This window comes from Giraffa tippelskirchi, chromosome 10 (genome assembly GCF_054371585.1).
Source record: "Giraffa tippelskirchi isolate mGirTip1 chromosome 10, T2T-mGirTip1v1.2.pri, whole genome shotgun sequence".
NCBI classification, from domain to species: domain Eukaryota; kingdom Metazoa; phylum Chordata; class Mammalia; order Artiodactyla; family Giraffidae; genus Giraffa; species Giraffa tippelskirchi.
This window is the reverse complement of record NC_137284.1, coordinates 55,989,101-56,011,792: the sequence shown is the minus strand read 5'-3', so window position 1 is coordinate 56,011,792 and position 22,692 is coordinate 55,989,101. Positions and strand designations below refer to the sequence as shown.

The window sequence follows — 22,692 nt, the reverse complement described above, 5'->3', positions numbered from 1 at the left end:
GAGGGTTCAGGATGGGGAACACATGTAAACCCATGGCTGATTCATGTCAATGTATGGCAAAAACTACTACAATATTGTAAAGTAATTAGCCCCCAACTAAAATAAATAAATTTATTAAAAAAAAAAAAAGAGGGAGGGGACATATGTACAGCTATGGCTGATTCATGTTGATGTAAGGCAGAAACCAACATAATATTGTAAAGCAATTATCCTTCAATTAAAAATAAATAACTTAAAAAAATAAAGGTGGGAATACAGAAAAAATAAAAAATTAAAAAAAAAAATAAAATGACTGAAGGAGACCATAAGGGCTTCCCTGGTAGCTCAGCTGGCAAAGAATCTGCCAGCAATGCAGGAGACCCTGGTTTGATTCTTGAGTTGGGAAGTTCCCCTGGAGAAGAGATAGTCTACCCACTCTAGTATTCATGGGCTTCCCTGGTGGCACAGTTGGTAAAGAATCCACCTGCAATGCAGGAGACCTGGGTTCAATCCCTGGGTTAGGAAGATCTGGAGAAGGGCATGGCAACCCACTCCACTATTCGTGCCTGGAGAATCCCCAAGGATCCAGGAGCCTGGCGGGCTACAGTCCAAAGAGTCCCAAAGAGTCGGACACGACCGAATGATTAACAGTACAGCACAGCACAAAGGAGACCATGACTCCCTATTAGATGAGAAAAAGCCATTAGGGAAAAGGACAGAAAAGAAGATAATGGACTTTGTCCTACCAATTAGATGAATGGAACATTCCCAACAGAGCAATGGTTGAAAGCTGGTTTGTTTTCTTTTCATTTCTTTAATTTCTCCTTATGATTCAGAATAGTTGTATCTTACGCTGTGTGCACGCTCTGTCATCCACAATGTTTACATCTGTTCACTCGCAGTAACTGGTTCTACATGGCAACTCACCCTTTCAGAATATAAGATCATACTATTACACTGCATAACTAGTTTCCCACATATGAAACTGAATCATCCTTGAAAGTTTTCCAATAAAGAAAAGTCCATGAGTCAAATCGTCTTCCTACGGTTGTCACTAAAACACAAGTATGTTCAGTCCATGACATATGAAGATCTGTAACAGTGACTGAGAACTCAAATGGCACATGGAGATTATCTGAGATCACAGATAATTATCTGAGATCACCAGATTTCAACCTCTTAAGCAAGGGAAGGTTTCAACCTCTTAAGCAAGGGCTGTACAATGTTCTGTGTACAATGCTCTGTGATGACCTAGAGGGGAGAAATTGGGGTGGTGGGAGGGATGCTGCAGAGGGAGAGGATATATGCATACTTATGGCTGATTTATGTTGTTGTATGGCAGAAACCAATTCAACATTGTAAAGCAATTTTCTCCAATTGAAAATTTTCTTAAAAGTAAGGGCTATATATTTATATCCCTCGAGTTTAAGGACAGTTCCTGGCATAGAGAAGACAGTCTATATGTGTTGGAAGGGGAAAAACTGAATTATTAAGTGAAAGTTTATAGCAAGTTGTGTTTCTGCTTCCAAAAAATATGCCAAATGGGACTAGTTTAAACAGCAATGTAAAAATTTGGGGCAATCTTTGCTATGCAAACTTGGAGTTACCCAGATTCACACTCAACACAGGATACAATACGGTTCAGCCACTGGAAAAGGCATGCCTGGAGACTGAACATCTAAGTGTGGATTTCCTTATCTGCAAAATGGAGGGATCCCCACTTCATGGTATCAGTCGGAACTATATGAAATAACATATCTAAGTTACATATTTCAATCCCTTGCATAAACTACAGGTTAGGAACCCTCCCTACAATATTTCATGTAAATCCATTTATCCTCTACTGAATGCTTTTAGTGATAAGATGTTCATTACACTTCAAGGCACTGAGTTTAAACTTGTAACACAAGCATTTGAACATTCTTCCCAGGATTAAGCCAAAACTAGCCTTCCAGAACTCTCACATTTGGCTTTCTTATCCTATCTGGAATATTTATGTTCTCTTGTCTCTACTCTCCCCAATATGGCTTCAATTCTCCTAAATCCTGGCATCTTTACTGGTTCCACGTTGTATCTGTTCATAAAGCCCTCCTCAGTGCACTCTCCTGCCCACTTCAGGTCTTTGAACCAAAGAAATTACTAGACTTTTTCACATAAACTGCTTTTAGCCTTATTTTTCTGTATTAGGTTGGGCTGCCTTTTTTTTTTTTTTTAATCAAATACACTCTTTTACTTATCCCCACAGCAATTCACCTTGTAGGTTCAACTTATCATTTCATCAGATTTTTTTGAGCCCTGATTCCATCATCCAAGTGTTAATTATAGCTCCCAGCGACAACGCATACACAACAGGTCAAGCACATCATCTCAATGTCTTCATCTGAGTCATTAATAAAAATATCAAATAGGACAAGGCCAAGGACAATGCCCTCCAGCATACCCCAGTAGACTTTTCTCCATCCTGATGTCAATTCATTAATCAATTGGCTTTGGGTGAAGTTGTTCAACCAGAATAAACTGAAAGAATAATCTTTGAACAGTTGAGTTTCAATGTTAATGTTTACAAGGATCTCATGAGAGTCCCTGTCACAATCTTGGCTGAAATCAGGGAATAACAATGTTCCTTACTATTTATAAAAAGTAACGATTAGACTTGAATGTCTAAAAATCTATTTTTGCATTTCACTAATGTTCTATAGTAAGCTTATAGGTTTGTTTCCTACCACCTTTTAAAAACCTCATCTCCATTGTTGATGATTTCTCAAAGATTATATGCAATAGTATTTTTTTCACATTCTAGATGTCATTTATCTGGGACTACATAATGAACTTATTGAAGTGGATGTTTATGAGTAGGTTTTTTTTTTTCTTTTTTTTTTTTGGAGGGAGAGAGGTTGGGAAGAGCAGGGAACTTAAGTCCTATATCTGAAAATATTCACCCTATTGAGAAAATCCTCCACTTCATGAATTTTGATGGGAGGCAAGACCCCCTGTCGTGACAAAAGTCGAAAGGCCAGACACTTTCTAAGGGACCTGTCCAGTCTCTGGCCCCTTATAGTTGCTGGCTCTTCCTGCTTCAAATGTCACTTATTCATTCATACAAGAACTATTGGCTAAGCACCTATTATGTGCCACTCTGCCAGGCACTGGAGAGGCAGTCTCTGCTCTCGTAAAACCCCAGTCTATCTAGCTATTTCAGCTGAAACAGCTTTATCTGAGTTCACAGAAAAATCCCCTTCCTTCCTGGCGTTCCTCTTCAATATCCACTGCTGGTGTTCCTCACCACTGTGATGCCTTAATGTTATGCTGAAAGTTGAAAGGCCCCAGTGCTCGGTCCATGAACCTCTCTTCTACATTCTATGTCCATTTGCTCACACGTAGTTTAGTTACTGACTGCTGGACAAGAAACTAACCCAAAGTTTAGTAGCTTACATCAACAACCAGGAAATTACTTCTAATGATTCTTGGGTCAAAATTCAGAAAAGGCAGAGCTGGGGACAAGCCATGTTGGTTCCACATGATGTCCGTGTTTCTGGAATTTGCCCTTTACCCCCACCCAAGAAGCACGATGGCTCGCTGGGCAAATGGCGTGGCTGGGGTCTACGTCTCAGGTCTAACTTCACACTGTTTTCTGAGTTCTCAATTCTCCTCCATACAGTCAAGGGCCTCTTCTCATGGTCTCCCCAGCAGAACAACTGGAATTCTAACGCAGCTGACCAGGTGCTCAACAGTGCAAAGAAGCTGTCAGGACCCCAACTGGCATTGTGTCACTTCCAATATGTTGCTTTATTGGTTAGAGCAAGTCACAAGCCCAGCCTGATCATAGGGGCAGGGAGTACACAAAGGTGTGAGTATCCAAAGGCAAGGTTCGTTTAGAGCCAACAAGGTAGCAATGACCACATCTGGTGATCTCATTTAATGCACTTGTTAAGTATCATTTATAATGCAGACAACTTGCAAATCTTGACCTTTGATCTCTCTCCTACATTCCAGACCCATATACCCAACAGCCCTGTGACATTTCCACTTGCATATATAATAAGCATCTCAAACTAAACCCCTAAAGGCTGAGTTGCATCTTCCTGCAGTCTGCCTTGTCTCCTCATAGCAGCTCCCCTGTTATAGCCATTTCAGCTTTAAACAAGGTTGAGCGATGAGGAATTGATGCTTTTGAACTATGGTGCTAAGAAAACTCGAGTGTCCCTTGGACAGCAAGGAGATCAAACCAGTCAATTCTAAAGGAAATCAACTCTGAATATTCATTGGAAGGACTGATGCTGAAACTGAAACTCCAATACTTTGGCCACCTGATGTGAAGAACTGACTCCTTAGAAAAGACCCTGATGCTGCGCAAGATTGAAGGCAGGAGGAGAAGGGGATGACAGAGGATGAGATGGTTGGATGGCATCACCGACTCAATGGACATGAGTTTGAGCAAACTTTGGGAGACGGTGAAGAAGGACGGGGAAGCCTGGTGTGCTGCAGTCCACGGGGTTGCAAAGAGTCGGACATGACTGAGCAACTGAACAACAGCCAAAATCGTTGAGATTATTCTTGACTTGTCTTCATTTCTCAAATCCCATACCAAATGCTATCAGATGAACCTTAGAAAAACGTCTAGAATTCATCCACTTTTCACCACCTCCACTGCCAACATCATACCACACCACTGTGACAGCCTTCTAACTGGTTTCCCTGTTTCAGAACCTGCCCATCTATTCTTAAGAAAGCAGTCAGAGAGATTCAATTAAAATGAAAGTTAGAGCCGATCACTTTTCTGCTGAGCATGCTTTCCTGGTTTCCCGTCTCATTATGAGCAAAAGCAAAATTCATCAAAATAAAACATTACAAGAAAACAGGTAACTAATGAGAAGCTGCTGTACAGCCCAGGGAACACTACTCAGCGATCTATGGTGACCTAAACGGGAAGGAAACCCAAAGAAGAGGGGATATACGTATAACTGATTACCTTTGCAGTACAGCAGAAACTAATACAACGTTGCAAAGCAACTATACTTCAATAAAGTTGTTCTAAAAAAAAGGCCTGAAGCAATCTGGACCCCACTGTGTTTTGGATTTTGTCTCATTTTATCATCCTCCTTGTCCACTTCATTTCAGCCACAGGAACACTGCTGCTCCACACACGAGCCTTCTATTTGGAAAGTTCTTGACTAGAATATGTCTTCCTTCTACACCTCCCTTTTTATCTAAAGACCTCTCATTTTTTCAGCAAGGTCTTCCCTGATCACCACCATCTAAAGTGGTATATGCACACATGTGTGCACATATATTGTATCTCAGTTATACTCTAATAAAAAAAAATTAAAAAAAAAACTAGGAAGATGGTTAATATCAGAAGGTTGCAGGGTAAAATGGAGTAATTAAGATCTTTAGACACTGCAGATGGGTTAAAGTCTTATCTTTTACCCTTTAACCTATCCAGGTGATTCAGTAAGTCTTAATTTCTCTAAGCATTCTTTTTCCTTATCAGTGAAAAAAACTGAACAAAAACACAGGTCTTATGTACTTCACTGGTGGCTCGGTGGTAAAGAATCCGCCTGCAATTCATGAGACACAGGGCACACATGTCGATTCCTGGGTTGGGAAGATCCTCTGGAGAAGAAAAAGACAACCCACTTCAGTATTCTTGCCTCGGAAATCCCAGTCCATCGGGGTGCAAAGTGTTGGACAAGACTGAGCATGAGCACTTGAAAGATGGAATCTAATGGAATAACATTTACGAGAGCGGGCTTTTAATAATGTAAAACACTATAAAAAAACATCTTATGTGAAAAAAAAGGGAAAAAAATGTGATTTCTGGTGACTCATAAATCACTTTAATGACTTTTGGTGACATTGTTTTTTTCTTAATGTGGAATACAGATTTTTCTTTTACATAATGGTGCATATTAGTTTGGAATTTTTCACAGTAGAAGAAATAAAATGATTGCTCCAAAGAATAATTATGATTAGTTATAAGCCTGCTGGTTTTCTTCTTGTACATAACTATTAAATAGGTAATGAAAAATGCTGCTACACATACTTTGCTCTCATGCAATTTAAAATAGAACAGAACAGTTGTACACTTTAACTAATGGTAATATTTATTTACATAATCATGTTTACTAATTTATTGATATTATTTCCACTTATGGAGTCTGTTTTAGATTTTTTAGCATGGTGTTAAGTAGGGCAACGTGGCACTTACTTGTCTTCGGCAAAAAAGATAAAAACTACATTGCTTAACTTCCTGTTTAAGTAGAAAAAATATTTATTAGCATTTTCACATTTTCTGTATTTCTCTTCCATGTCTCAAACCTATGCAGAGAAAAAAGACGGCTATAATAATATTTTAGACCATTATGAAACCACATACCTTTCCAAGCTAGTAAGAGTCACTGCTTGGTTAACAAATGGAAGAAGGAAGGACAAACAAGGGGAACCACAGGCTACACAAGAGTCGTGAGCAGCATGGGTGGCACATTTCCAAGTGGATGTCCACTTTGCAGCTTGCAGATCCCTATATCTAAACATTTTGAAAGTGTGTAAGAAAGTAAATTTCAGATGCTTTATATGTTCTACCCAATACTCTGAGACAGCCTACACTAACAATCTCCTATTATCCACTGAATCACTTTTTTTTTTTAATGATCTTGTTTCCTAGATCATTTCAGTTCAGTCGCTCAGTCGTGTCCGACTCTTTGTGACCCCATGGACCACAGCACACCAGGCCTCCCTGTCCATCACCAACTCCTGGAGTTTACCCAAACTCATGTCCATTGAGTGGGTGATGCCATCCAACCATCTCATCCTCTGTCGTCCTCTTCTCCTCCCACCTTCAATCTTTCCCAACATCAGGGTGTTTTCAAATGAGTCAGCTCTTTGCATCAGGTAGCCAAAGTACTGGAGTTTCTGCTTCAACATCAGTCTTTCCAATGAACACCCAGGACTGATCTCCTCTAGGATGGACTGGTTGGATCTCCTTGCAGTTCAAGGGATTCTCAAGAGTCTTCTCCAGTACCACAGTTCAAAAGCATCAATTCTTCAGTGCTCAGCTTTCTTTATAGTCCAACTCTCACATCCATACATAACTACTGGAAAAACCATAGCTTTGACTAGATGGCCCTTTGTTGGCAAAGTAATGTCTCTGCTTTTTAATATGCTGTCTAGGCTGGTCATAACTTTCCTTCCAAGGAGCAAGCATTTTTTAATTTCATGGCTGCAGTCACCATCTGCAGTGATTTTGCCTTTACTAAATTTGTTACAATATTGCTTCTTAGTTTGTGCTGTGTTTTTTTGGGCACAAGGCATGTGGGATCTCAGCTCCCCTACCAGGGATCAAACCCACACCCCCTGCATTGGAAGGCAGAGTATGTTTAACCACTGGACCACCAGGGAAGTCCCAGAATCACGTTAAGAGTGACCTCCAAAGTAATTTCCTTGAATATTCTTTCACATCCCTAACTTTTCATCACTTATTTAATTATTCTGTCCTTCAGCAGACTTTATTGTAACATAAACGTCATTCATGGGACTTTTAATAAAGAAGCAGCCAGGCTTAGAGCTCTTTTTTAAAAGGGCAAAAACAGAACTATATACAGTGTGTACACTACCATAAATAAGAATCTTTTACACTGTGGAACAAATTCCATCAGTCAGTTCAGTTGCTCAGTTGTGTCTGACTCTTTGAGACTCCATGAACCTCAGCACGCCAACCTCCCTGTCCATCATCAACTCCCGGAGTTCACCCAAACTCATGTCCATCGAGTCAGTGATGCCATCCAACCATCTCATCATCTGTCGCCCCCTTCTCCTCCTACCCTCAGTCTTTCCCAACATCAGGGTCTTTTCCAATGAGTCAGTTCTTCTCATCAGGTGGCCAAAGTATTGGAGTTTCAGCTTCAACATCAGTCCTTCCAATGAACACTCAGGACTGATCTCCTTTAGGATGGACTGGTTGGATCTCCTTGCAGTCCAAGGGACTCTCAAGAGTCTTCTCCAACACCACAGTTCAAAAGCATCAATTCTTCGGTGCTCAGCTTTCTTTATAGTCCAACTCTCACATCCATACATGACTACTGGAAAAACCATAACCTTGACTAGACGGACCTTTGCTGACAAATTAATAGGTACCTCCAAAAAACCCTTGATAACTTAGTTAATAAAGTCAAAAGGAAAGATCCAATAATAACTAATGAATTCTAAATTATGTTACTTTCCCTGCATACCTAGGTTTTAATGGTAGGAGGTATGGATTTTCTTACACTGTTTAACATACTTGGTCCACTCCCTCAAAAAAGATACTGTTAATTACATGGAACTACAAAATCAACATCTTTTAGAAAGTAGCTTTGATGTTAACAATTTTTAAATGTGGCTATATCACCATTAAGTTGGGAAACTGCAGATTAAAATGTTTGATTTTGAAAGTGAAAATCACTCAGTCGTGTCTGACTCTCTGTGACCCCATGGACTATACAGTCCATGGAATTCTCCAGGCCAGAATACTGGAGTGGGTAGCCTTTCCCTTCTCCAGGGGATCTTCCCAACCCAGGGACTGAACCCAGGTCTCCCACACTGCAGGCGGATTCTTTACCAGCTGAGCCACAAGGGAAGCCCAAGAATACTGGAGTGGGTAGCCTATCCCTTCTCCAGGGGATCTTCCCAGGAATCAAATGGGGGTCTCCTGCATTGCAGTTGGATTCTTTACCAACTGAGCTATCAGGGAAAAGTGAAAGTGAAAGTCGTTTAGTTGTGTCCAACTCTTTGTGACCCCATGGACCAAAAATAAACAGTCTTGGAACTCTTCAGGCCAGAAAACTGGACTGGGTAGCCTTTCCTTTCTCTAGGGGATCTTTCCAACCCAGGGATCGAACTCAGGTCTCCCGCGTTGCAGGCAGATTCTTTACCAGCTGAGGCACAAGGGAAGCCTGATACTGATTTAGGTCTTACTAAATCACAAGGTTGTGTGTGTGTATTAAGTAGATCCCAGTGAAATACATCAGGCATGTACATGTAACTTATAAGTTTGTCTTTTGGAGACATAAAACATTTCATAATTAAAATTTTAAATGGGTTGGGTTTTCAGCGAGTCTATAAGACTTATTTAAACTGTACAGCAGTTTAACCATATTTGGGATTTAAATACAGCTATATCTTAAGTGCAGAAAAAGGAAGAGTTGTGGAAAGAAAAAAGAAAGTTTCCTTTCTTCCTTCTGACCAAAGGCAAAACCTAAGCAAAGTGGAACGTAAACAGGAGATACAATATTGCCACTAGGATTCAAAATGAGATGGATCTGAGTCTATCTTTCATGCTGCAAAATCCTAAAAAGCATTTCATCTCCCAAATCCTTAGGTTTCTCTTTTGTAAAGTGGCAATTGTCACAGATCCATAAGACTATTGAGAACATCAAAAGTGAAAATGAATGTAAAACCCCCAGCACAGTGCCCAGCATAAAACTCAATATATTTTCATTGCTGGTTTTCAGTATTGTGGTCATACTTGTCTTAAACATTATTTCACCTCACTTTCTGATCCTTCACTCATCATCTCAAATCTACAAGTGCCCTCCTGTTTCCTACTCTATATTCCTCCACTAGATCTCCTCTAATTCCTGTGGCATGTCATGCTTTGAAATTTCTATCACCTTTCCACTGCTGTGAAACATGCAAGAGAAGAGAATTTATTTCTGCTAGATACTGTGAGGAAAGTAATCTGATTAAATTAATTCATTAAAGTATGTAAGAATCTTAATTTTCTATTGGCATATAAAAAAATATTGGGAAAGGAAGCCTAAGAATACTGGATTGAGTAGCCTTTCCCTTCTCCAGTGGATCCTCTCAACCCAGGAATCGAACTGGGGTCTCCTGCATTGCAGGCAGATTCTTTACCAACTGAGCTATGAGAGAAGCCCCAATTAATTCATTTAAGTATGTTAAAGAAAAAAGCAAGCAGTGAAAAAACAGTGTAAGAAAACAAAAGCTTTAGGAAATACTCAGGAAGCTATTTCTGTATTAGGCAACTATCACAGAGTCAGGTTAATACTGTCAAGGAGTCTACACCTTCCCTACTCTAACTTGGAAAACTCTTCTAAGGAATTTCTACAGCATAGAGCTCTTCCCCTCCCCGACCCCTGTCCCAGACTCCCCAACTCTGATTTCAGACATTCAATGGAACATTTTACTTAGAATAAACAAAAGCCACACAAACTACAGTTGTAGCAACAAGAAGTACTAACTTCATCAGAGAGGGCAAAAGTGTAGGAGATGAAGTGAATAGAAAATAAACAAAGAAAGGCATATATATGGAATTTGAAAAATGGTAATGATAACCCTATATGTGAGACAGAATAAGAGACACAGATGCATAGAACAGTCTTATGGACTCTGAGGGAGAAGGTGAGGGTAAGACGTTCTGGGAGAATAGCATTGAAACATGTATATTATCATATGTGAAACAGAACACCATTCCATGTTCGATGCATGAGACAAATGCTCAGGGCTGGGGCAATGGGATGGCCCAGAGGGATGGGATGGGGAGGGAAGTGGGAGGGGGGTCCAGGAAGGGGAACACATGTAAACCCATGGCTGATTCATGTCAATGTATTGCAAAAACTACTACAATATTGTAAAGTAATTAGCCCCCAACTAAAATAAATAAATTTATTTGAAAAAAAGAAAAATAAAGGCAGTGAAGAGAAAGGCAAAGAACACCGAGAATATAAAGAAATAAAGGTGGAATAGAGAACTAGAGATGAGGCAAGGAGGGCAGTCATAAGAAATGATTGACATGAGTGTGCCCATTCTCTAAAAGAGAACAGGGAAATCTACATTTTCGCTGCCCCAGAGGAGTTAGGTGTCAACTTGAAACATAGTCACAACCTAAAAGTTGAGAGTTATGTTTCATTTGGCAGGAATTTTCAGGATTTCAAGCCTGGGTGACAGCATCTCAAGTGACCCTGAGAATTGCTTCAAGGAGGCGAAGGGAGGAGCCAGGTTATATAGAAATTTTGCAACAAAGGGCAGGTAGTCTGAACATCAAAAGATCATTGTTAATTAAAGAAAACCAGACATCTCAAGTTAAGGAATTCAGCGCTTTTCGATGCATGTATTATAATGTGCTCAGTCGCTGAGTCATGTCTGAATCTTTGTGATCCCATGGACTGTAGCCCACTAGGCTTCTCTGCCCTATGGAATTTTCCAGGCAAGAACATTGGAGTGGGTTGCCATTTTCTCCTCCAGGGAATCTTCCAGACCCAGGAATTGAACCCAAGTCTCCTGCATTGCAGGTGAATTCTTTACCACTGAGCCACCATTATGGCATGATGCAAGAGTCACAGCTCACTGAAACCATGCCAGTTTCCTGTGTTTTTCACATCCTGAGCCTCCTGAGGGCTCACTGTAGGGCATGGCTGCAGTCTGATGGCTGCTAGACGGCAGGCAATATTCCATTTCTCAAAGGCATGAAATGCCCACAGAGTACTGCATATGTGCACGCTATTATGTGGCTTATTGAAGAGGACCTGGCATGTCTCTACAAGAACTGGGACCAAGGAAGATTTCACTCACACAAAGAAGAATGATTTTAACAGTCAGTCGTAATCAGTTGACAAATACTGCAGGACAGTGCATTTCCTTCCTTTTATATGGCAATTTCCATAGACTATAAAAGCATCAAATGACAGTGTGCTTCAATGGGCATATTTTTAGCCTCACAAATATATTTCATTTTCTTTTAAGATTTGAAAGACCCAATTTCACATTATTTTTGTTCATTACTCTATCAACGTTACTGATTTTAGGGACCAAACTAATTTTTCTTCTTCTCAATTAAATTATCCAATTTGGGGGGATGGAACAAGTATATTTTTGAAAACTCTTTTATAAGTTACTGAAGTATACTAAGAAAAAAATGTGGATTTAACTGAAATACTGCAACTAGACATACTGGAAAATATGGAACAAAAATTCCAATTTTAAAATCAGCTGAATACATTATTGACCCCCAAATCATCAGTTAAACAAAAGAAATTATATTTGCATTGATGTTTGAATCTGTATCCATTCTTGGTAGCATATAATATATGCAACTGCTCAGTTCTAGCTGTCCTTGTAGCCACATTACCATATTATTCAAATGTATCCATCATTTATATGTAAATAGACAAGATGAATGGCTTTTTCAAAAGACAACAATTTTCAAATGACAAACAGACTTAGGCAGACATTAGCAAGATAAAAATGTTGTAGATATTCATTCTATTATATATTTTTAAGGAAAAATGGACACTATTTCAATTTTTTTAAAAAGTAGTGTGGTAATTACAAAATGGGATCTTAATACAGTCACAATACCAACAGCTACTCTTCTCAATAAAAGTCTCCACCAATGTCATTTGTATCTTGTAAATTACATGTTCTCAGATCCATCTGTGAAAATTGGGATGTTAATTATCATGGTTACATTTTATGATTCCACAGTTAAATGCTGAAGTGGTGCTACACAAATACCATATGTTTTTCTAAGAGAAACGGAGAAAGATTAATTATGAGTTCAAGCCCAAGTCTCAACACAATAAGATCATTACACTGTGGGCTATGCAAATTGGAAGTTTTAATTAATAGCTGAAATACTAACCAAGGGGAAAAACTGTGAAGTCTAAATTGTAAGCACCAGCCTTTTCTCTAAAAAAATCACCCGAATAAGGATGCTTTTCTCAAACCAAGTTATAAATCCAAAGGAGAAAACATTGTTGTTGTCTGTGAAGTTCCTCTGATGGAGTGATCACCACCATGTTGTTTTATATTACTTGATAAACCTGAGATTTAGAAAGTGTACTAGTAACAAACAGGTTATAACAGATAATACAGCTAATGAAACCTCAACTAACCATTTTTTCTGGATTTTTCTTTAAAACACATACCATTCAAAATAATGAAAAATAAGTCTCATGTACTCAGATAAAATACTTCAGTATGGCTACCTAAAGACAAAACTCTAAGATAATACTATAAGAATTTTGTTCGTAGTTATAAAATCTGAACTCTCATGTCACTCACCACATATTCAAACACGAGCGTCAGTGTCTCCCTGGTGTGGATGATGTCATGAAGCAGCACTATGTTAGCATGCTTCAGTCCTTTTAACAGAGAAGCTGGAAGACAAAGTGGACAGAGAGATGAGTCAGTACGGGTAACAGCCAACTGAGAAGCTTCTTTGATTGTATTGGTACATCGTCAGATGAAATATACCTATTTTCCCACTTTCTATGCCAATATAGGTATGGCTTATCTCCATGTGTATGAAATATATATTCTGCGATGTTGAATGGAGGGTTCTGTAAGTGTCAATTACAGCCTGTTGTTTGATGTTGTCATTGAATTCTTCAGTATATTTGCTAGTTCTCTGGAGAGTGGTTCTTTCGATGACTAAGTGAGGGATGGTGACATCCTCAACTGTAACTGGGGATCTGTCCATGTCTGATTTGAATTCTTCTAGTTTTGGCTTTGTGCGCTCTGAAGCTGTAGTTTGCTACATGTAATATTTAAGATTGTTTCATTCTGTGAATCAGGCCCTTTTATCAATACATAATGCATCTCTTTGTCCCTGGTAATTTTCTTCACTCTGAAGCGCTTTGTCTGATATTAATACTGCCACTTCAGCTTGACTTTAAATGATTAGTGTTCATATGGTGTATCTTTTATACATTTTTTTTTTTCTTTTGGCCTATACCAGTGACCATTCAGGTAGAACATTCAAAGAACAGAAGCTTCTTCTATCATTGTTAATTATTTTAGTAACACTGTGTCTTCAATTTTGGTTTTTGGTATATACCCTAAGGAGAAAAAAGAAATACAAAACACATGTTTTACATGTGTTCTATCAGGAACTTGTAACTGCTCATATATTCAACCAGTATTTATTGAGAACCTAGTTATTGACACTGATGGCCCTGGAAAAACCGCAAACCCTTGATACTCAATAATATTGCAAGCCCACCTCTTTAGAAGGGGATTTATAATACCAAATGTGAACTCTAATGTAAACTCTGGACTTTGGGTGATTATCAGGTGTCAAGGTAGGTTCATCTATCATAACAAATGTACCACTCTGGTGAGAGATGTAGACAGTAGGGAGGCTTGGGGTGGGAGGGAGGGAAGAAAGTACATGAAAATTCTCTGTAATTTCCACTCTATTTTGCTTTGACCTTAAAGGTGCTCTAGAAAAATAAAGTTTATTTTTAAAAAAAGATCATTTTAAAAGTCTATTTTAAAAAATAAAAAAATGAAAAGATATACCTATGTTTTAATATACTAAAAGAAAGAACAAATCTAGATTATCTAATATTTTACTCAAATAAAATGATATTTTAGATATGGAGTCATCATGCAAAAAAGGCTGTATAGGACAGTCCCCAGAGAAGAGAGAGAGAGAACGTGGAGACTGGTACATTCTCTTATGATCCCAATGAATGCAAGCTCCTGTTTTTAGTTATTATTGCCTTGAATTTCCACTGTCTTTACCAGGCAAACTTACTTCGGGACTATAATATGTCTTTAATCCCAAGATATACTTCAATAAATACCTAACTGGCCCAAAAAAGGCCATTCAGACAGAGAATTCCCTGCTGTGGCTGGTTCCAACACCAGAAGACAACGAAGAAGTGTTTCCTCTGAAACCGAATTGGCAGCTTCATGCTCTGCCCAAGGCCAGGGAAGTCTAAGCTATTCCAGGGAAGTCCTCTCTTCCGCCTCACATATATCAACTGCAGGCAAGTTAGTTTTACACACGAAAGACCTTACAGTAAAAACATTTTGGACTTCTCTGGTAGTTGAGTGGTAAAGAGTCCACCTGCCAACGCAGGGGACTCAAGTTCAATCCCTGATCCGGGAAGGCTTCATATGCAGCGGAGAAACCAGGCCCAGTGCCACAGCCACTGGGGCCAGCACAATGACTGCAGCTGGAGAGCAGACCCCACTCACTGCAACGGAGAGAGCCCGTGCACAGAAGCGAAGACCCGGGCACCCAAAAATAAATAAATAAAATACATACATATTTACAGATTTATCAGAGCTTTGTAAAATTAGCACTCATGACGAAATACTTACCAAAAATAACAATAACAATAACATTACAGCACACAAACTTTGAAGAAACAAGCACCACGAAGATGTATGACAGAGTTTAGTATTATTAATTCCAATAATTTACCATCTTCTTTCTTTTAATTATTCAACCATCAGCCTCAAACTAAAGTGTATTACATGGCTAATTTCCAGGCATTCATCATTAATCTGGGAACCAGCTTCACATGTGCTCATTTTAAAAATGACACTTGGCCCCATATTAGTCTTCTAAGACAGACTCATCCTCAGAGGTCAAGATTTCAAACCACAACAAGGTATTTGGAAATGACGGCCAGGCACAGTACTTCACACCTACACAGTGTGGGAACATGCATAGGTGAAATGAATTAAGGATCCAGCGGGTATCACGCTAAGGAACCTAGCTTTGTGACGCAAGTTTTGGAAAGATATATATCATTTGCAATTTTGTCCAATTTCGTTTTTCAAGTTATCCCCTCAGTTTGTCAAGCACTGATCCATCCTTATCAGCAAGACCTCCAAAATGGTACTAAAGCTTACAATCCATGGACTATCCACGCTCTAAGAATCCTTTGCCTAGGAATTTTGTTGTTGCTTTTATTATGATGATTATTACTTTTCTCCCACTATTGTCTTGCTTCTCTGACCATTTAGACCTAAATTGTTTCCCATGTCTCAAAGTAATGACTTCACGCCCATCATTTCCCATTGTGTTTTTCCTACAATTTCAGTAAAATCAAATCTCTGCTGTTATTCATCCTGTGAAAAAATATCTTAACTGTGACCAATATTATATAACAAAAGGCCATGCCCTTTTTTTCTTTTTTTGGCTGTGCCCCACGGCATGTAGGATCTTAGTTCCAAAACCTGGGATTGAACCCATGACCTCTGCATTAGAAGCAGAATCTTAACCACTGAAAAACAAGGGAAGTACCTGTCGTTTCATTTTTTTTAAACATGATATTTTTTTTTACCATTTCTACAGAAACACTCAAAGCCTCCACATTTCAATGTATTAACTTTCAATTATTATAGATTTTAGACTTCTAACTATATTTACATACACTTTAAAAAACACACTATCGGTTAAATAATAACCAAGAACTATTTGAAAGCAAGCCGTTTTCCTTTTGAGATTAACATAATGAATTCGTATTTGGAAAAGGATAAGCCATTAGTTTCAAAAGTGATGGCAGAAAAATGGCATTAAAGGGCACAAAACCATCCACAATATCTACCAACATGAGGGTAGGTGACAGACCTGACTAACTTGAAAGCTGCCAGCGCAACAGTCTCTGCTCCAAGCCAGGTGCCAGATACTGTCACTCCTGCTGTTACCAAGGCGAGGAAGCCTCCTGGCTCCAAGTGGGCCCAGTGATTAACACCTACAAGTCCTAGAGCCACTATGTCTCCCTCGTCAAGACAAACACTGTCAAAATAATACTCCATGTAATCCCAATAATATCTCAAATATACTACATGTTATTTTCTCATCGTTTACACACAAAACAAATCCTGTAACACTGGCTTTAATAATCCCAGCACACTTGGTTTCCCACAAGTTTTAAGCAAACATATGGCAAACATTTTAAATTCATTTCACCAGTGAGGCTTGGAAAGGTACAATTCAACATGACATAAAGGACTTGTAATTAAGGTTGAGGGTAAAATTTCTAACAATCGTTTTGGGGCCGTGTCGAAACAATAAAAAGCAGAGAAACATGTTGCTCATAAAGACAACCGCAAAGTCTTGGCAGGACAGGAGGACACAGAGAGCCGTCCCTTAGTGTGGGACCAAGTTTCAGACACCGACTCATCCACCAAATACAAACCTCGACCTCCCACTTTCAGAATAAACATCCTAGGTTTCCACTCTGAGGTGAAACAGATACATTTTTACCTAAACACCAACCTCATCATGATTAAAATAAATTATGAGTTATCGAAAAATTCAGAGCATGTTCATTTTTATCAGATTTTCACTGTAGGGGTTATTTTAAAAAGCAACGTTAACAAAGAAATGACAAATAGAACCTCACTTTACTAAGTCAAATAGTCTTCTAGGTCATTATTTGATTTTACTAAGTCAAATAGTCTTCTAGGTCATAAGATGTCTATGACATCTTATTGCTAGGAGAGGAGAAATCACAGATAAACACAATTCAAGCTTGTTCACTCCCCCTTTAGCCTCTGGAAGGAACTAGTGTGTTCACATTCTCCCCTCATCATTTTTACATGTTCCCTTTCTGTGTCAACCCCAGTGGTGTGGACTGGAGGTGCTGCTACCTGATTTTTCTAGAAAACAAAGATTATTACCTATTACTACCCAAGAAAGCAACCATATTTCAAACTACAACCACAATAGACATAAACTTTCTCTTCAAGCCCACAGGTAGATAGCTTTGCGTGTGTTAGTCACTCAGTCGTGTCCAACTCTTTGTGACCCCATGGACTGAAGGTCTCCAGGCTCCTCTGTCCATGGGATTTTCTAGGGAAGAATACTAGAGTGGGTAGCCTTTCCCTTCTCCAGGGGATCTTCCTGATCCAGGGATCGAACCCAGGTCTCCTGCATTAGCAGGCAGGTTCTTTTCCGTCTGAGCCACCAGGGAAGCCCAGATAGATCTAAAGCTATTGATACTCACCTTATACTAGAAATAGTATACTTCCTTCCTTTACTTACTTTGTTATTTTTTTAATTGAAGTATAGCTAATTTACAATAGTGTGTTAGTTTCAAGTATATGGCAAAGTGATTCAGGTGTATACACACACACATACACACACACACAAAAACACACATTCTTTTTCAGATTCTTTTCCATTATATGTTATTACAAGATACTGACTATAGCTCCCAGTGCTATATAGTAGTTCTTGTTGTTCACCTATTTAATATATATAAACTCCTAATTTATCCCTCATTTATATTCTGGGAGAAGTTCTCACTTACTTGCTATTGGATTTTGAATATTTTGAGAGCAAAATATTCTGCATGGGAAAAACTTAAGGGCAAATAAGAACAACAGGATAAGCACAGAGAAAGACAAAAGTGCTTGTCTGTGTGTGTCTGTGATGAGGTGACCTCAACAGAGAAAGAAACTCATGCCTGCCCTGAGCTCCAGGGTAACTTGTGCATGGTTCCAGAAGGGATGCTGCCCACTGTGGCTGCAGATTAGAAGAAATACTGTAGTCCTGTTCAGTTCTGAATCTTCCCCTAAATGAGATCTGTTCTAAAACACACATACACACTCAAACCATAAACCAAGAAGTGAAAAAGTGAGAGAATCAAGTAAAAAAAAAAACACTGGAATTATATTTTTCACTTCATGTTTACTTTTTATACTTTTATACACAGATATAACAAATTTGAGCTTCCCTGGTAGCTCAACTGCTAAAGAATCTGCCTGTGAAGCAGGAGACCTCAGTTGGATTCCTGGGTCGGAAAGATCCCTTGGAGAAGGGATAAGCTACCTACTCCAGTATTCTTGGTCTTCGCTGGTGGCTCAGATGGTACAGAATCTGCCTGCAGTGCGGGACATTTGGGTTCAATCCCTGGGTCAGGAAGATCCCCTGGAAGAGGGAGTGGCAACGCACTCCAGTATTCTTGCTTGGAGAATCCCCATGGATAGGGGAGCCTGGCAGGCTACAGTCCATGGCACTGCAAAGAGTCTGACAGGACTGAGCAACTAAGCACAGCACATATCAAATTTACAGGAAAAAGTGTTAACTCTTTGTTATGGGGAAAGAATCACAGCTAATTCAAAACACAAAGTTAAAATGCATGTGATGCCCTATAAACTTAATTTAGCTAAAATCACATTAAGGATTTAGAGACATGTTTTTCACTCACCAGATGCTGTCCAAATGTGGAAAGATAATAAGACAGGTTAGGAATACTTTATAAACATCACAAAACTTGTTTTCCATCCACCAAAAAGTCTACTGTTTTACTTGCTCTTTAGTTGAGCCTTGCTGTTGGGGAATGGACTAACTTCAACCCCACTACATATTTCTCCTGTTCTTTTCCCCTCCCAATTTCCCCAACGTCACAGACCTGAAATGTACTACTGACATTACAACCTCAACCATTCTCCCTGCCATCAATAGCTGTGTATCCTCTTGACTACTGGCAAAGATCAGTCATCTGGGGTCTATTTCCACAATGCAGCCTCACAGGACCACATCGACTGCTTCCTAAATCACTCAAAGAAGAGATTTCTCTAAAAGTATAGCTTAGCCACATGAAACAGTCAATATTTGACATTTTTGATCTACTAACACAGCAATTTCCAGTCGCTCAACCCAATAGAGTTTACCTGGTTCAAACCAATTTTAACTTCTTCACAGAGGCATAGTTACTTTTCCCATTGTTAACATTGAAACCAATTAGTTCAGTTCAGTCAGTTCAGTTCAGTTCACTCGCTCAGTCGTGTCCGACTCTTTGCGACCCCATGAATCGCAGCACGCCAGGCCTCTCTGTCCATCACCAAATCCCGGAGTCTACCCAAACCCATGTCCATCGAGTCAGTGATGCCATCCAACCATCTCATCCTCTGTCGTCCCCTTCTCCTCCCGCCCCCAATCCTATCCCGCATTAGGGTCTTCTCCAATGAGTCAATCCTTCACATGAGGTGGCCAAAGTATTGGAGTTTCAGCTTCAACATCAGACCTTCCAATGAACACCGAGGATTGATCTCTTTTAGGATGGATTGATTGGATCTCCTTGCAGTCCAAGGGACTCTCAAGAGTCTTCTCCAACACCACAGTTCAAAAGCATCAATTCTTCGGCGCTCAGCTTTCTTCACCATCCAACTCTCACAACCATACATGACTACTGGAAAAACCATAGCCTTGAGTAGACGGACTTTTGTTGGCAAAGTAATGTCTCTGCTTTTAAATATGCTATCCAGGTTGGCCACAACCTTCCTTCCAAGGAGTAAGCGTCTTTTAATTTCATGGCTGCAGTCACCATCAGCAGTGATTCTGGAGCCCAAAAAAATAAAGTCTGACACTGTTTCCACTGTTTCCCCATCTATTTCCCATGAAGTGATGGGACCATCAGCTGCCAAATGGTCAATAATCAATTCTGAATAGAAAGAAAAAAAAAAAAGGAAGAATCTGTTCATGAAACTAGGGTTATTGATGAGGGGAGGGATACAGAAACAATTTGTATGAGTACTTTTCGATAACATTTGAATTGTTATGATAAAGATATACTCCTTTTATAATGAAAGAGATACCTGGAAAAGTTCTTTATTACAGTAGATTGGCCAAAGATAACTGAAAAAAACACTATAAGAATGGCCAAAGAAAACTAAAATAACACTATGAAATAGTATGCTGTGTGCTCAGTCACTTCAGTCATGTCTGACTCTTTGTGACCCTATCGATGGCAGCCTGCCAAGGTTCTCTGTCCATGAGGTTTTCCAGGCAAGAATACTGGAGCCGGTTGCCATTGCTTACTCCAGGGGATCTTCCCGACCCAGGGATCAAACCCGTGGCACTTTCGTCTCCTGCATTGGCAGGCACATTCTTTACCTCCATCACCACTTAGGAAGGCCTTACGAAAGGTATATTGCTGTTTACACAATTAATGTGCAGCTATAATAATGATTATAACTAGTGAAGGGTGACCCTTCACTACTAATCCCTTCTCACAAAAGTAGTGGTACCAATCCTTGCATTATAAGGGTTTCTTTTCATATCCTGGAACTTGGCAGGCCTCTAATTTTCACTGAAATCCAAAATATTGAAAGCTTTTCTTTTCTAAGTGGTCATTTTCCCACATTAAGATTAACTTACTCACTCCGGCAATTGGTGATGGACAGGGAGGCCTGGCGTGCTGCGGTTCATGGGGTCACAAAGAGTTGGACACGACTGAGCGACTGAACTGAACTGAACTGACTCACTGCAAAAGACTCCTACTTTTGTTTCCAACTACTTCCAATTGAGGGCTTCCCTGGGGGCTCAGTCGTAAAGAAGTCACCTGCCAATGCAAGAGACACAAGTTCTATCCCTGGGTTGGGAAGATCCCCTGGCGAAGGAAATGACAACCCACTTCAATATGCTTGCCTGGAGAACCCCAGAGACAGAGGAGCCTGGTGGGCTACTGTCCATGGAGTCTCAGAGTTGGACATGGCTTAGCAACTAAACAACTCCCAGTTGAACCTATAAATGACCCACCAGCTGCCTTTCTGCTCCAGCTAATCTTGTTCCTATTTGCCGCTGGACACAGCCATGCATATACAGGTTGTGCATGAGTGCAAAACATGCGGTTCTTCTCAAATGTAAACATCTCACTAGTACCTTCAGCAGGAAAAAAAAAAAACTCATGCCAAGCGAACAGGGCTGGAGACAGTGGTGGTCATGCTCCATGTACCACCGTCTTTAGGCAGGAAAGAGACCATGGAGGAGCTGATGGTTACTAAAATACTTAGTCACCGTTGTTTTTGTCTGGCTATAAAAACCAAGTTTAAAAGCTGTTAGGCAATTTACTTTTTCGAACTATTTTTACACTTTATTACAGTGGGTTGCATGTAAAGACAGAATATTGCAAAGTATGAAAAAAAAATGTGATTTGGCATCTAGCCCCTTACACTTTCTGGTTAAGAAGAATAAATATTTATCTCATAACATTAATAGCTATCTCTGTCTGACTAGACTTAAATAACCTCTCCTCACATAAAATTATGTGAATAGCTATTACTATATTCTTTTACAAAAATTAAAATAAGTCTAAAGCCATAAAATACATTCCTTGCCATGGCTGCGAGTCCTAGTGCCTAAGGACCTGCACAGAGGATACTGCCTTGAAAGCACAGTCAGACTCCTCCACAAAGCAGGGTAGTGTTTCAGACACAGGACTCTCCACGCCCTCCTCCCCACAGCCACGGCCATGGTCCCACCATGAGGTGCTTCGCATAGTGTGGTGCTTCAACCACCTCTCAAAGTCAAGTGGCCAATGAATGAGGCCCCACTGCAAATCTACCAAATCCAGGGCTCTAGGAACGGCCCCAGAATCATCCAACAAGTGTTCAACATCTATTATGTGCCAATCACCAGACACAGGGAAACATATATACTTTTGTTCTCATGAAACTTGTATGTTATATGTCAACCAAGTTTTCTATTCAATGCTTACAATATCTTAAAGCCTGAAAATCAGTGTTATGTTATGGTTTTTAAATATAGCAATGGGTAACTACTTGAGGGATGTGTGTGTCTGTGAGTGTGTGTGCGTCTATGAACTTAGTCACACTGCAATCTACTCACTGTTCCATGAGCAAATAAATAAAAACAGCAATTCGATCAGTTAATGTACCTCGTATCTACTTCTGTCTATCTCTGTTTCTCTCAGTCTCTCTCTTACACACACACACACACACACACACACACACACACAGAGCCATTAAGATAGATTCCACCGAAAAATATAAAATCTTCCGCTAGAAAACAAAGAGAATTCTTTATTCTGAAAATTTGATAGTATTTTGATATATGTGGATTTTCTCCTGCTCATCTCAAAAACCCCAAAAATGTGAGGTCATATTTTCAACATGAATAAAATGTTGATAAGGTCATGATTATAAGGTCTTTACATTTCCACAACG

General features: G+C 39.6%; 1 protein-coding gene across 15 annotated transcripts in view; it reads right to left on the bottom strand.

Moving 5' to 3' along the window:
* Window positions 1-22,692, bottom strand: part of CDK14 (cyclin dependent kinase 14) — a 642,291-nt gene that overhangs the window by 370,774 nt on the left and 248,825 nt on the right. For all 15 annotated transcript variants that reach the window (XR_014066045.1, XR_014066046.1, XR_014066047.1 and 12 more), the window contains one exon: window positions 13,039-13,133. Coding sequence is in view for 12 of the 15 variants with exons in the window: in XM_081531328.1 (XP_081387454.1) it covers window positions 13,039-13,133 (95 nt within the window). In the remaining 3 variants the exon portion in view is untranslated. The remainder of the gene's footprint in view (window positions 1-13,038; window positions 13,134-22,692) is intronic.